We start from the raw sequence: 15,379 nt of genomic DNA, 5'->3' as shown, positions 1-15,379 counted from the left end.
AGACCCTATTCCTCAGCTGGGAACTGCACTGATTTGGACTTCAACAATTTGGTTACCGTTGAAGTGATTGTGTGGAGAAAAATCCTGAAATGTTTTCCTCAAAAAAATTAATTTCTTTTACACTGAAGAAAGAAAGACATGAACATATTGGATGGCATTGGGGTGAGTAAATTTTTCATCTCTGTTTTTTGTGTTTTTTTTAAAATTAGACAAATAACCAAATGTGGACTTTAGGAACCACTATCAGGCTCTTTACAGCTCTGAATATTTAGAGAGGGCCACAGAAAGACAAAAAGTTTTCCTGGATGCACTGGACTTTGGGTCAATGGATTTGGGCTTCATAGTATCCCTTGAAGATGACCTAAAGTCTGAGGAGCTGTCTGAGGCCTTTATCAGTATGAAAGGAGGGAAGACCCCAGGGCCAGATGGCATACCAATAGAGTTATATAAAAATTTCCATCATAAATTAATTCATCCTCTCTTGGAAATGTACCAGGAATCACTTGTACATGGGGCTTTGCCTCCCTCTTTGTGGTGATCACTCTGTTGTTAAAACCTGGCAAGACACCAACTGATCGTGGTTCATACAGACCAATTTCTCTCCTGAATAATGACTTCTTTAAAGCGCTAGCAAAGAGACTAGAAATACATTTGCCCAAGCTTGTTCACATTGATCAAAACGGCTTTGTTTGGGGGAGGCATGATTTCCATAATATTCGTAGAGTACTTAATATATTACATGAAAAATGTAATACTCGCGATAATGCACTTCTGTCATTAGAGCGTTTGACAGAATTGAGTGGCAGTACCTATTCAGAACTATGGAAAGGATGGGGTTTGGGGATACGTTTATGAAATGGGTCCGGATCCTGTATGCTAACCCTTTAGCTGAGGTATTAACAAATGGAATAACATCTGGGGTACACGCCAGGGCGGCTCTCTCCCTTGCTTTTCATCCTAGCAATTAAACCTCTGGCTATGGCAATTCGTACTCATGCATGCACATATTTCAGATATTACAGTTGGACCCCTAAGAACATCGTATTTCATTATATGCAGATGATATAATTATAATATCTTCTAATCTAAAACAAAGTCTATCCCAGCATTGCTAAATTAGATTGAAACATTTGGAGAATTCTCGGAGTATGAAATTGCCCCCGTTTAATCACCCTTTACACTCTCACAGGAAGGTTTTACTTTTCTTGGGATCCAAAGTACACCAACTGTTTTTTTCACCAGCTATCAGATTTGGCAATTGACCTGTTGAACAGATGGACAAAACTTCCTATTTCATTGATTGGCCATGTTAATATATCAAAAAATGTCAATCTTACCCAAATTTTTATATCTTTTCTAATCCATCCCCCTTCCCTCCAGATTCTTCTTTTTATGTCCTAATGAAAAAAACTTTTATAAGCTTAATTTGGAACAAGAAGCGCCCTCGTCTCAGGCTCTCCTTGCTTTACTTGCCTTATGATAGAGGGGGGTTAAACCACGACTAGTTCGCAAAAGTAGATTTTTTCGAAAAATCCAAAATACCTAGCCTGGTTAAAACCAGACCATTCTCCGTTGTAACTGAGTTATGGTCTGGCAAAGCGTCATAGACAAATCATTTCCAGAGGGGCGTCACCAACGGACGTCGCGGATAGACCTAAAACCCAATCAGAGCGATGAAGGAGATGACGTATGCAGAGCGGCGGAGAAACATCTCGAGTGTTGTTCTTTGCTCGGTTTTTAACAAAAAGGAAACGTTCAAATCGCTTAAAACAGACGCGATAGCTGATTCGAACGAAAGATGTTCGACGGCGGCATCCATCCATCTCAAAATCCCAGCGCTGTCGTCATCGTGTAAAGCCCGCCCCAACGTTTCTGATTGGTGCCGGATTGGAAATGGGCTTGAATGAGCTCTTTGCCAGACTAACTTTCAGGCAAATCTAAATTTGCCGGAAGTTGTCTGGGTTTTCCCAGGCTACAAAATACCCCAAAATCTCGCCAAATATAACAATTGAATCTGAGACGTGCGTTTTGTTTGTCTTGTTATAGACGGTTTCATCGAACGCACGCGCGTTGCCGGGGTTACGCGCTGGCCCGAAGTTAACTTCCGGTCTGTGTTTGTTAACCGGTAATATCATAATATCATTCTCTGGTAATATGGCGCCGACTACAAACGCAGTGAAAATTAAGGTGATGAGTAGACTGAAGTTGGGCTCAGGTTGTTGTGTTGTGGGATGCAACCTGAGGCTCTGGGACAAATACCTTATCAAAAAAAAAAAATGTCGGTTTCCTAAAAACGAAGGGAGACGGCGAGCGTGGATCACCGCTGTGCGATGAGAGGCTTGGCAGCCAGGCAAGAATTCAAGGATCTGTAGCACTCACTTCGTTACAGGTAACAAACTCATGATAAGCAACAGATAATTATGGAAGCTTGTTTCCGCCACTGAAGAAATAATAATAATAATTGCGACTTTTTATCTCACAATTGCGAGATAAGAAGTCAGAATTGTGAGAAATAAAGTTGCAATTCTGAGAAATAAAGTCGCAATTGCGAGGAAAAAAAGACAGAATTAACTTTTTATCTCACAATTCTGACTTTTTTCTCACAAAAAGTCTATGATAAACTCTGTTGTTATTGACTCTACCGGAAGTTAAGTTTGGGCCACAAAAGCGCGCATGCGCAGTAACGTTTGTTTATGTTGTTGCCGTTGAAACCGTCTATAAGGATTCCCATGTCATAAGACACTTGAGCCTGCGACGAACGGTATAGCAGTTACGAGCCATTAGGTACTTTTCCCCGCTGTAGCGCCACCGTCAGGCCGATTGAGGCGAGCCTTACGCTGTAGGCGGTGTGAGCACTACCAGCCAGGGGCGCCGCCAGCCATTTTGGGTCCTATGAAAGAATATGAGGTTGGGGCCCCTACCGCACCCATTCAGTTAATAAAATCGATCTCTGGGGCCCCCAAAAGTGCGTGGGCCCTTAGAACTGTCCTAACTTTCACCCCCTTAGCGGTCCCCCTGCCACCAGCCCTCAAAGTTTCAAGTCTCGAAGCCTTACGGTTTGGTCTGCCGATCACTGTAAGGGGAGAATGCTGATCCTGGAAAAATGTAACAATTACAAAAGGGTTTCACCACTTCGCACTTGAACCCCTGAAAAAAATGTAAAAAAAAAAAACTTTATTACAGCAAACAAGTTGGAAAAATTATTGAACAAATACGAAAAGCATATGCTAAGTATAAAAAACAACAGCATAACATAAAATTTGTTTATATGTAAATTAACCGGGAACCTTGGAAAGCACAAGAAAACAAATAGTGGGAATCTGTGTAAAACAGCCAATCAGATTATACTCTTATACTAAATAGAGAAAGTGCTTTCAAGTTTTGTGTAAAATATGCATCAGATGTATAGGCAGTCAGTGAGCGTAACATTGTTTCAGTTTAATGCCTTTGCATGCTGAAAATTCCTAACACAAATTTGTAGTAGAAATTAACTGGGATCAATAAACTACTACTACTACTCCATTGGGAGGAGGGACAACCCTTTAATATTCGATTTGAAATGTAATATTCAGCTGAAATATGTACAATGGTTATGTATTTGAATGGCTATAATGTAGGCTACTTTTCTCACAGAGCCACGTCTATTGAGCCTTGTCTACCAGAAGGGGGACCAATCCGCCTTCATAAGACGCGACAGAAGTCCAGGGCTCCGGATCCAGCGACTCCGGGATCCAGACGCCAGATCTTGCCGACGTCCCGCGGATTTTAATCATGCCTCTCTGTCAGTGTTTGAGAGCAGCAGGCTGACAATGATTTCCTCCGTGATTACGCACAGGGCGCGTCCCCGCGGGGATGGGGCCCCCTCTGGAGCCGTCCTCATGGCTTTGGGGGCCTCGCTTCCATTTTCCATTATTATGTGGACTACCGGAGCGACAGCGCAGAGCGAGACCTCGCAGGTTGGTGATGAGGAGGGAGCTCGCATGTTCCTCTCTGACTCTCTCTCTCTTTTTTTTATTTAAAAACAAAACAAAAAACAGACTCAGTTCTGATTCTCAGATGAAATGAGAAATTTGACAGCGTCAATTAGTCTTTAGTTCGTGCCATTGTGAGGAAATAATTATTTCTTTTACTCGTTTTTCGCTTTTTTAGTTTTTTCCCCCCGATCATTTACACCGCGTTTGAGGTCTGTCGTGCGCACTTATAACAGATACAATAAAGCATATGATATTAGTAGAGATGGATATGACATTTTAACTCTTCAGCTGTTTGAACAGATAGGCTAACAGGAATTGACCTGTGATTTTACCTCAGTGTGCAGTGTAATCTGGTGTTAGACTGAATGAGCTTTATGATCATATTGGAGATATAGCTCTAGATGTGTGATCTTCAGCGGGTTTCTGTAGGATGTCGCGTCGCAAACAAGCCAAACCAAGAGCTCTGAAAGGTAAGTGATCCTCCTCCTGTATAACGGGCTTTCGAGAAAGGAAAATAGGATGTCAAACATCTTCCCACGGTATATGCATGTGTTAGGCTATACAACGCCGTTATTTCCACAGGCAGCGCGCGTGAACGCAAACGATTCAATGCGCGAGATTCACGAACAACTATAAGCCAAAGGTTTGCGTTATGAACTACTTAATGTACCTGAGTGGCTATTTACAAAGGTCAGAATGAAAGTAGAATGCCATTCTGCTCTGTGTTTTATGATTTATTGCATATGTGGTGTACAGTAAGTGATGATATACGATATGGACGTTAAATTGGCACGCAAGTTTGGAGTGACGCATCACGTGACTGGAGCTTACCATGAAAGTGGGCGATTACCAGTAGGATAAATATTACGATAATCGTTTGACCATTACAACATGGACTTGATTATTAGGCTACTAATACTTTACCAATGATGATATTCCTTATATGTCGCAATGGATTTAATAACTTATGCTTGCAAACAAAATCACACACAATGGGGTGAATCAGGATTTTTTTAATTAAATCATTTATTAATATTGTTATTGATTTATTGATTTATTTTAAGAATAGTTATGTCATATAGCCTATTTCTCTGTTATTTCAGATAGGTATTCGGTTTTATTAAATTATTTTGGCATTTTGAATAAGCACTTTAAAGTAATGCTGTTTAATTCCCCAAACGAGTCAGAAACAAACTTGCTGGTACATTATGCTTGGAACCACTTTATATCAAGTTTCTTTAACTACTAGGGTAAGATGAGGTAACATAAGATAGTCTCTGGGAAATGGTGATCTAAGTTGAATATCAAAGTTTACTGTCTATTTGTTAATGAGGGATTTGTGGAGTATCTTTTTATTATTATTGGCAAAACAGAAGGCCCCGAGTTACTTGTTACTAGTGTTATTATATTTAATTGTGAACTTATTGTAATTCATGGGGTTATTCTTGAATAATTCCATGATTTAGATGCACATTTCATCTTTGCTATTCATTCAAACCTATAGGCTCATCGAGTGAAATCAATCCATTTGAATGAACAGTGATGCTATTAATTAAGCATGTATGTATTCACATCCTTGTATAGTCATAGAATAAATGTACCTTTAAAGATGAATCTCTGACCTGGATTCTGCTTTGTCTGTCATCGGTTAGGTTCAGTTTTTCAACTGAATTGCCAAAACAATTTAAATGTAAATAGTCGATTTAAAAGCAAATGCACATTGTTCTTAAGGGGGACTCTTCCCTCATCTTACCCCGCTTACAGTTAATGATAATTGGTTACACTTTATTTATAAGTGTCTATATTACAGTATTTATACATTTAAGTACTGAGTAATAATATTTAACTACATGTACTTAGGGTTTGGTTGAGGTTTAGTTGCATGTAATTTTGTATAATTTGTAGTTATTACTGCAGTAAGTACATGCAACGTGTGTACCAATGACACTGTAAATTAAAGTGTTACCTAATAATTTTATACAAAACTATTTTACATGTTTTTTAAGCTGTAAATGCATCTACTTCTGTAACTAACTACAGCTGTAATTCATTTCATCTATAATTACACTGTCAATATACTGCTCCCCTTAACTCTACTCATGCCATTAACCCTGTGCTAACCCGAGTCGTGTGCTCCTCAGTAACAGCACTGCTCACTGTAACACCCTCACTGTACTCGATATTTCTATGTAACTAGTTAAAGACACCTAATATTAAGTGGGGCCTTGTATATTGGTATAGTACAGCTGGAATTACATGCTGTTTTTTTAATATACAATGTAAAATCATGTATGTACACAATAAGTGCATTGTATCAAATGATTAATTTAAATGTTAGTACATATAGTAGTTAAAGACATAATATAAAGTGATGAATTCTGATGAATATTAGCTACTTGAATTCAGTTGATTTTTGCAACTATACACACACATTTAGCATTTTTATCCTAAACAACGTTGCATTTTCAACATCTACATTTTATCAATACATTAATTTCTTGGTAGTTTCAGGCAGTGTGTTGGTGTTGTAGAGCCATGCTCTGGTGTTTGAGCTGGAAAGAAACACATACAGTCTTCTTACTTACACTGTTCACATTGTAAACGCTCTGGCACTGATGAGTGAAGTGTGTGTGTGTGTGTGTGTGATGGAAGTCAGTGGGCACTGAGTGTGAAATCTTCTGTCATGGAGACTGAAGGTGGATTAAATGCGTATGAGTTGTGTGTTTGATCTTGGGGAAGAGAATTCATATATACAATTATTTTTTTTTTTGTGCAAAAGGCCATTTTAATATATAATGTGCTGAACAAGGGTGACAGCGTTATTGCTTAAGGGAATACATCATGTCCACAGGCCAAAGACATACATCATCCGCTCGTATGCAAACACTTTCTCCTCTCATGCTGACATTTACTCAGAGCTGCCCATCTGCATTACACACACACACACACACACACACACACACACACACACACACTCTCCCGCTGTGTTTTGCAGTGTTCTCTGTGCTACTGTAGATTGTCAGTGTGTGTGGGACAGCTCTCCTGATGGCCATAAACGAGAGTGCCTTTATTTCTGTACATTAGCTGGATGCTTTTTGAGGAGCATTTTATATAAAATACCAGCTCTACAATTTTTCATGCAAATATTTTGACTGTATTCGATTACTGATCAATAGCTTTCTGGCTGATAAATGTTGTACATGGCCATGTCTTAATAATACATTATTTTATGCATGCATTGTATACACAAGGGATAATCCACGGCTAGGTGTGCATTACACGGTCTTAGAAACAACCACCTGACGCAAAGTGCATTAAAGTCGTGTAATGCACAGCTAGCCGTGGATTATCCTGGTTATACCATGATTACTGGCCAACACTGACAAGTTAAAGCTGGCGTTGATGTTTGCAGTGCAAAATGTGACTTTTATATTGAAAAGTTATTTTTGTCAGCTTTGACTCGTGATATCTCACATTCTGTACCCTTTAAATCTGGCGGAGAGACAAGTATAGTGCGCTAAGATTACTTTTATTTGAGTTATAAAGTTTATTTAAATCATTTATGGAGAAAGAGTGAGATGCATGTGTGAATTACCTGCGTCTGTGCAGCGTCTCTCTCTACTAGCATTGAAGCTGTGAGTTTAATTACTTCAAAAACAGCCATTACCCCCTCGTTGCTGAGAAATATGATCTAGGAATTCAGTAACAAAGCTAATTTATTAATAATATGTTTCTTTGTGTGCACAGCACAATCTACCATCAAGTGATGTGTGTGTGTGAACAGTGATTAAACTGACTAGAACTACCTGTGAATTACATGGTTTAAACCAACCCCTTCCAGCCAATCAGAATCGAGTATTCAGACAGACCATAGTATAATTATATTACAACTGTGCATAATTTTTTTTTTTTTTGTCTTATGATATGTGATATAAAATCAGGTTATAGATTAAGCAGAAACTTTTGTGTGTACATTTCATTTCTTTGCCATTGGATAATACAACAGCCAATGGTATTGAAGGCGTTCTAGTTGACAAACATAGCGAATGTTCATAGATGTAGTTTTACTGTTAGTGGTCCGTGATGAAGCGCTCATTAACTTGATTATCATTAGGAAGTTTAAAAGTCATTAAACGGTGGTATCACTGTCCTTGTTGTGTCTTAAGAGTAATGACTTTCTGCTTAACTTCAATGGTCTTTTCCAGTCTAAAATATAATATGGAAAATATGATCACATTTTACTTCATAACTTTAAACGACGATGACTGTCCTCACACATCTATAAACCTAAAAAATGTATACTATGAGATTAAGATATTGAAGTATTTTTTTCTCCCTTCAATGAAAATAAATCATACACGTTTATGGATCATATAAATTTTAAGAACAGTACTTTGTCAAGAAGACTCTTTTAATTTCATGCAAATGCTCATTTTATTTTCTTTATCAAAAGAATTCACCCCACAGTCTTATAGAAGTATGTTGTAAGTATGAAGTAAGTATAGAAGCAGTTGAGTCAGTATCTCCTAATATATTCAGAAATACTGTAAAAATGTAATTCACACACACAATGACTTGAATACATCACAAATCAAAAATATCTGTCCTAAAATCATAAAAAAATAACTATTTGAAGAAAATTCTTGTCAAGAAAACATAAGAAATTTGGTGTAATCATTTATTATTATTTCTTAGATAAAATATTTTAATACGACTGGCTGCTTCACTGCTTATTGATATTTGAAAAAAGTTTTGTTCACAAAGTCAATTTTTGAAAAATGTATAGAATTCTTCAAATACTTTCCCTAATGCTTTTGTGGTAGAACATAAGAATGCCAAACTACTATAGAATAATTATTGCACAATATCTTAAAGGCTACCTGGAGTACATCAAAAAGTGCAGGACAAACAATGACCACGTTTACACAGCAGCAAAATACGGTCTTGTATGTGAGTCCTTAAAGGAGAACTCCGGCGCAAAATGAACCTTTGGTCTAATTACACATTGGTACCTAGTCAACCGTTATCTGAGATTTGTTTTCATGATTATCGAATGTAAATAGTTTTATCTCTAAAAACAGTTTAGCCTATAAAGCTAGTATAACGCTAGTATATTGGGCATCGAGTAATGACAAATAAAAATCGCTTGTTAATACCACTAACAAGGCTGAAAATAGCCCCACACTAACACGGTAGCATAATGAGGGTCCCTACCTTCAAACCGAAGCATTGAGAACTTTGTCAGTGTCCAGACAGTTTAATAAGAAGATATTTAATACATACAGTCAACTTCGCGTATACAGACAGGAGCCATCTTTGAAAAACAGTCTCTACCAGTCGATCTACGAACGCCGATCCAAGCCTGCTGTTCGCGCTCACCTTATCACAACTTATAGCTCGTTCACATCTCACCAGCGCACTTCGATCGGCGTTCGTAGATCGACTGGTAGAGACTGTTTTTCAAAGATGGCTGGAAGATGGCTCCTGTCTGTATACGCGAAGTTGACTGTATGTATAAAATATCTTCTTATTAAACTGTCTGGACACTGACAAAGTTCTCAATGCTTCGGTTTGAAGGTAGGGACCCTCATTATGCTACCGTGCTAGTGTGGGGCTATTTTGAGCCTTGTTAGTGGTATTAACAAGCGATTTTTATTTGTCATTACTCGATGCCCAATATACTAGCGTTATACTAGCTTTATAGGCTAAACTGTTTTTAGAGATAAAACTATCTACATTCGATAATCATGAAAACAAATCTCAGCTAACGGTTGACTAGGTAACAATGTGTAATTAGACCAAAGGTTCATTTTGCGCCGGAGTTCTCCTTTAATACAGTGATGTTCACACACAGTTCAGTTATTTACGGGAGTGAACCGCATTCTATAACCGAACACACACCTGTACATTTTCAGGAGGTTTCGGATGAAGTCGCAGCTCGATTTGACTCTTGTCGTGTCAAAAGTGATACGATTTAAGTTGTATAGACGTCATCATCATCTCTGATATGACTTTGGTCACTGTTGCTACGGTTACTAGTAAGAGCACACAGGCTTGACTCCTGTTACACATTCATACAGACGGTATTCGAGACGCTACTGTAATTTGCTGTTTGAACAGGACATTTCAAGACTCTGGTAGTAAATGTTGTAAACCCCCAAAACTGACCGTAGCCAATATGTCTATAAGTGGAGATTATTATTTTAAAAATGTATTCTAGTACAAATTAACAATTACTTATGGTTTTACACTGCATTTTCGTGCAATATCCCAAAGTTTACTTGGGAAATATGTAGATTGAAAGCTGGCAGGTATTAGGCATGTGAAGAGTCGGTGTCAGAAAATAAATGCCTCATCTAGAAGTAATGATAAACTGCTGGATTTATAATACAGTTTGTGCTGCTGGGTTTACATGGGTCAGGTCTAGAAGGTTTTGTCACAGTCTGGGCAGAAAGGAGTAATTCCTCACTTTCTTACATGGATAAAACAGTGTTCACATTTAGGTGAAATTAACATTTTAAAGGTACACTATGGTCGTTTCTCAATACCAAGTACGCAAACTTCGGAGTAGTTCGGACTTGACAAGTTCGACTCAGGAGAACGAACTCCCGAGGAGTTGATGTTATAAAACACCACTCTGCCTCTTTTCATTTTCATTTAAAAAATATCTTAAACATATTAATGGCCTCACAAAAGTGGTTCAGGCAACGCAATTGATTATCTTCACTGCATATATTTAAAACAACACAAAATATAAAACACAACCCTGACTCTATTTGTTTCCATTTAAAAAATATGATACATAAAAAATAACATTTTAATATTGATCATTAAAACTGACATTTAGCAAAAAGAGACAGGGTTGTGTCATTTTATTTTATTATATATGTACATACAGTGAAGATAATGTAGGCAATAATAAAATAAATATATAAAATAAAATGAGACAACCCTTTTTGTTAAATGTCAGTTTTAATGATCAATAATAGCCATTATAAAAGTATAAGTAGCCTAAAGGTATAAAAAGCTATACAATAAGAAATAAAGCAAACGATTTTTAACATAAGTCAACTCTCTAGGCTACAATGTTAAAGTTAAATAGACTAAATATATACAATTATGAAACTTCACTTTGCCCTCAGCCAAAACGTTTCACCAGGGAACAAATGATAGATTAATGAGACAAAAAATCGCCCGTTAGATATACACAAGACGAATTATATCTCATGTTTAACCACTAAACTAGAGACATCCGAGCCAGCGACAAACGTCAGAAGCACTAGCCAAGGTACGGCTGTTCCAGGCGGGGTAGACGAGCACTGAGCGCCCGGTGATCGCCTGGGTCTCACAACTCCGAACCCGTCAGATCATATTTTCAAATAAGCGCTCTCTTTATAAATAAACTAAAGATTTGAGCTTTAAAAAACGACACTCTCGCCTGAAACACTCTTAGAATTACATTTCGTGACACAATAACTGTAGCATTTTTAAATTACGCGGGTTTTCTAATCTGCTATTGACGCTTGCTGGTTGGTGCGAGATGCATTCTGGGATACCTGGCTGTCTCAAGTCCGCACACGTCACCTCTCGATGCATCCTTGGGAAAAGGGGCGGCTCAAGAACACATCCGGGGATTTGAACTGGCTAGATGTGAACTCTGAATTGGAACAATGACTGATGACGTTTCACAAGTCTACAAGTACAGACAAGAACGCATATTGAGAAACGGCCTATGTAACTGACAGAGGTTCACTATGTATAGCAGAGGTTAGGTGTCAGAATGAGTGAGGAAGGTTGACGTGGAGCCGCTAAATCTCCAACCTCCGGAGAATCACCCGAACGCCGAACAGAGGAGAGTCTGCTGGAGAAAAGAGAATGAGACAGAGCTCGTAATAAAACAAGAATCAACATTAGCTCAGCTTTTCAGAGATGGAGAGAATTGAAATGTTGTAAAAGCGATGCGGAGATGATGGTGTTTTTATTCCTCAACCGGCGAGTAAGGTGTTTTATTGAACAGATACATTGCTATATGTATCTCTTTAACAGAGTTGATTGTAAAGCATTATCTATTGTGAAGAGTTATTTCATTGGTTAATGTTGCGCTGTGCTGGAATTTATTTTCAAGGAAGTACCGCAGGGCTGCCAACTTTTGAGTTCAGCTTAGTGTGAGATTTTGGGGGGCGGGGCTTGGGTTATGGGGGAGGGGCTTATTGAGGGGCGTGGCTTGGTGTGGGGAAAGATACAAACACTAAATCCTTGCATTAGCAGAAGTGTATTAAATATATATTGATTGTCAAAGTATTTGGTATCTGTACAGAATTTCTTGGGAGATTTACATTACATTTAATTTTACATTTAACATTTTAATTGACATTCTGTTCTTAGAAAACAATAATTAACATTAACTACTAGGCATGTCCATATTTGTCATCTGGAAATGCTTTTGTACTGTTTTTATGATAAAGTTATGTAAAATAACTGCTCAGTGCTACAAAACAAACAACTCTATATTGCTAACTTAATTCTAAACTATATAACAGGCCTATTACCAGCCTAAACTGGATGGAGACAAGGAGCGCCCTGTAACTCACTGACCTGCCTGCGTTCACAATTCACACGGTGCAGATGGGAGGGAGAACGGCTGACTACACAGTTTATGGGAATAAATTGTGTATTTCCCTCACAATTTTCACAAAAAACTCACACTGTCTGTCTGGTCTCCAGAGCCGGTCCGAGCCTTTTGGGGGCCCTAAGCAGAATTTGATTTGGGGGGCCCCTCCCACTACGCGAAGTCCCCTGTGCTTGACGATTATTGACACAAATGTCACGCAATAATGATACATTATGAATGAATACAGTAAGGTTATGTATCAATACAAAATAAATAGGCCTACTTAATAAACAATAGATGCCTACTTAAATAAAAAAGTTTTAACTTTTACTTTACTCTTTTACTAACTCTTTAAAACTTCTTCAAACAAACTGTCTCAAAACATATAAAATAAATTATTTGCTAAAATAATGACAAAACTGAGAAATCAGAAATATAATAAGAGCAAGGGTTCAACAATGCCAATTATTGTTGAAAACTGTAAAAATATTATTATTTCTCAACTGTATCAATACAGTGTAACTGTCCACTGGGTTGTGTTGCGAAAGACACGCAAGCTCGCTTAATCACCTCTCTGCCGCCGTGCGCGTGCGCGATTAGGAGCGCGCAGTTAAGAGCTCAACACATCTGTCTCGCATGCACGCTCGCTCGCTATAGATTACAGGATATTTGAACTAATTTGCGGTAAAACTAGTCGATCACGAATGGCTCAACTGGTAGATCTATAGATAAACTTATCTTTCAGGCATTTGACCGACCGGGTTGACACTTCAGCGTGAGAAATCGGGGGTGTGGCGTGAGAGCGTGAGAATTGGCTCAATTGCGTGAGTCTCACGGTGAATGCGTGAGAGTTGGCAGCCCTGGTACCGTGTCCAGGGTTTGAAATTAACACCCGCCAAATGCGGGTAAAAATCAACTGTGGCGAGTAACGCTGTCAAATCACGAACCAATTTGGCGTGTTACTATGTTTACTCACTTTGCTGGGGAAGTCCGTGTAAGCCAAATACTGAACTCGTGAGTCATCGTGGTCTATTAAATACAGCGTATTGTGCAGAATCTGAGCATATCTGGGTTACTTGAACATGGCCGTCACTACACAACAAATAACAGCGCACTTCTTCATTTGCATTAAAGCAATAGCGGAGATTAAAAAGCATTTGGTTAACAGAAAAGACTAACATTTGGTTAACATTTCTTTGGGTGTTCTTTGTACTGTATTGATTTGTCCACCTTAAACATAGTTTTGGTGATGAGGATGAAAGAGGAAGCTGGAGATGGCTGGATGACAGGATTTTGATTAAACAAGAAATGAATGAATGAAATCCCAAACTTTATGAAATAAAATCTATCTATATCTTTATAATGATTTCCATTACACGAGAGTAGATGTTAAAACTTCATGCTGATTTGTACTCGGCTTTCGCCAAGATAAGCAAAACTAAGACGTAGCTTTACAGTAACCTATGCTTCTCCATCCATTTACGCTTCTTTCCATATATATATATGCAAGCTGTGACATAGTTAATCTGGTTAATTTCTTTTTTCTTTCTTTTTTGGCTAGTAGAAGTTCTAAATGGCCGGTGAGTGAAAAAGTTAATTTCAAACCCTGACCGTGTCTATTAATGGGTAAAGCTACAGTGCTGTCTTCAGCTTGTCAGCTTGAGATGCTTTTTAAGCCTAGTAGTCAATGTTTTATGAGCAGTAGGATAGTCTCTCTTTTTTTAGTTATGAGAAAGAACCATATTCATCCTCACAGTCACGCAGAGCCAAAGCACAACCAAAACAATGTTCTTCCGCAAAACACATGCAGTTTTTTTTTTTTTTCTGCCAAAATGTACCTTTTAGTTGCCTTTAAATGTGACACTGCTTTCTTTAAAAGCTAGATTAAGAAAGACACTTACAAGTAAGGTATGCAATTTTCGGAGAGGCTAGCAATAGCAAGCTAGCTTTGACAGAATAAGATCCCACCATCCCTTCAGAGCGCCTCCAAAACGTGTACAGTAGAGTCTGCAAAGAGTCCCGAGACGAGAGACGGCGTTGAACTACCTCATTTCTCAAAGCACATAACATTACAATCATACTGAACAAACAACGTAAAGAGCAGTGACCTGTACCACCTGACTGCTGCAGATTCATTTCAGCGTTGATAGTGTGGACATAGATCCGAGTATAAATCCGAGTCACAAACCGCTGTGAGTATAACGTCACGGGTTTCCATCTCTTCCAGATTGCAGTAGTTCAGTCGTGAAAGCAGCATAAGCTGGTTGTTTTGGGTGAGGAGGAACTCTAAAAGGCGGCTGCTGTTTCGTTTGCGGTACTCTGTGACTAACGTCTGTCTAATTCATAGCATGAATCGCGCTCATGATGTGTGATTATGGAAATACATATCGACAGGCAGGTAGGGATCGTATCGTTGCATTCGTATGCAATGACTGGATGAATATTTTATGGTCCTAAACCTTCCACAGACAATATATCTACACATATAAATACTTTTAGACCACTTAACTTAGTGATTGCTCTCAGGATGCGAAGAGACTTTGACCCAGCATAACAAAACAGTTTCTGGAACAAATCGCCTATACCCTGCCTTTAATACTTGAAGCTCTGGGATGAAAAGGTAGTTTGAAATAAGACTGAGCCAAAGATATAATTCCATCAGCTCTCCAGTCTGTCAGTCTGAAATACACTGCCAGACTCGTCAGTATAACTCCACAGGAAGACCGACTGGTGCTGCTTTTCATCGATATCTGCTAAATGGCAAGCAACTCGGTTAACTTATATTTTTGCATTT

General features: G+C 38.5%; 1 protein-coding gene across 2 annotated transcripts in view; it reads left to right on the top strand.

The window, feature by feature from the left end:
- Positions 1-3,802: 3,802 nt before the first annotated feature.
- The window catches only part of LOC130100056 (zinc finger protein 521), a 132,983-nt gene continuing 121,406 nt past the window's right edge, over positions 3,803-15,379 (top strand). The window contains exon 1 of one of the 2 annotated variants that reach the window (XM_056265624.1): positions 3,803-3,956. Coding sequence is in view for 1 of the 2 variants with exons in the window: in XM_056265623.1 (XP_056121598.1) it covers positions 4,405-4,444 (40 nt within the window). In the remaining variant the exon portion in view is untranslated. Of the gene's footprint in view, positions 3,957-4,335; positions 4,445-15,379 lie in introns of those variants that run through there. The other variant, XM_056265623.1, reaches the window with a different exon arrangement.

The sequence above is a fragment of the Rhinichthys klamathensis genome, unplaced genomic scaffold, assembly GCF_029890125.1.
Source record: "Rhinichthys klamathensis goyatoka isolate OS25496 unplaced genomic scaffold, OSU_Roscu_1.1 h1tg000011l_1, whole genome shotgun sequence".
NCBI lineage: Eukaryota > Metazoa > Chordata > Actinopteri > Cypriniformes > Leuciscidae > Rhinichthys > Rhinichthys klamathensis.
The sequence above is the reverse complement of the archived record's forward strand: the minus strand, read 5'-3'. Positions and strand labels throughout refer to the sequence as shown.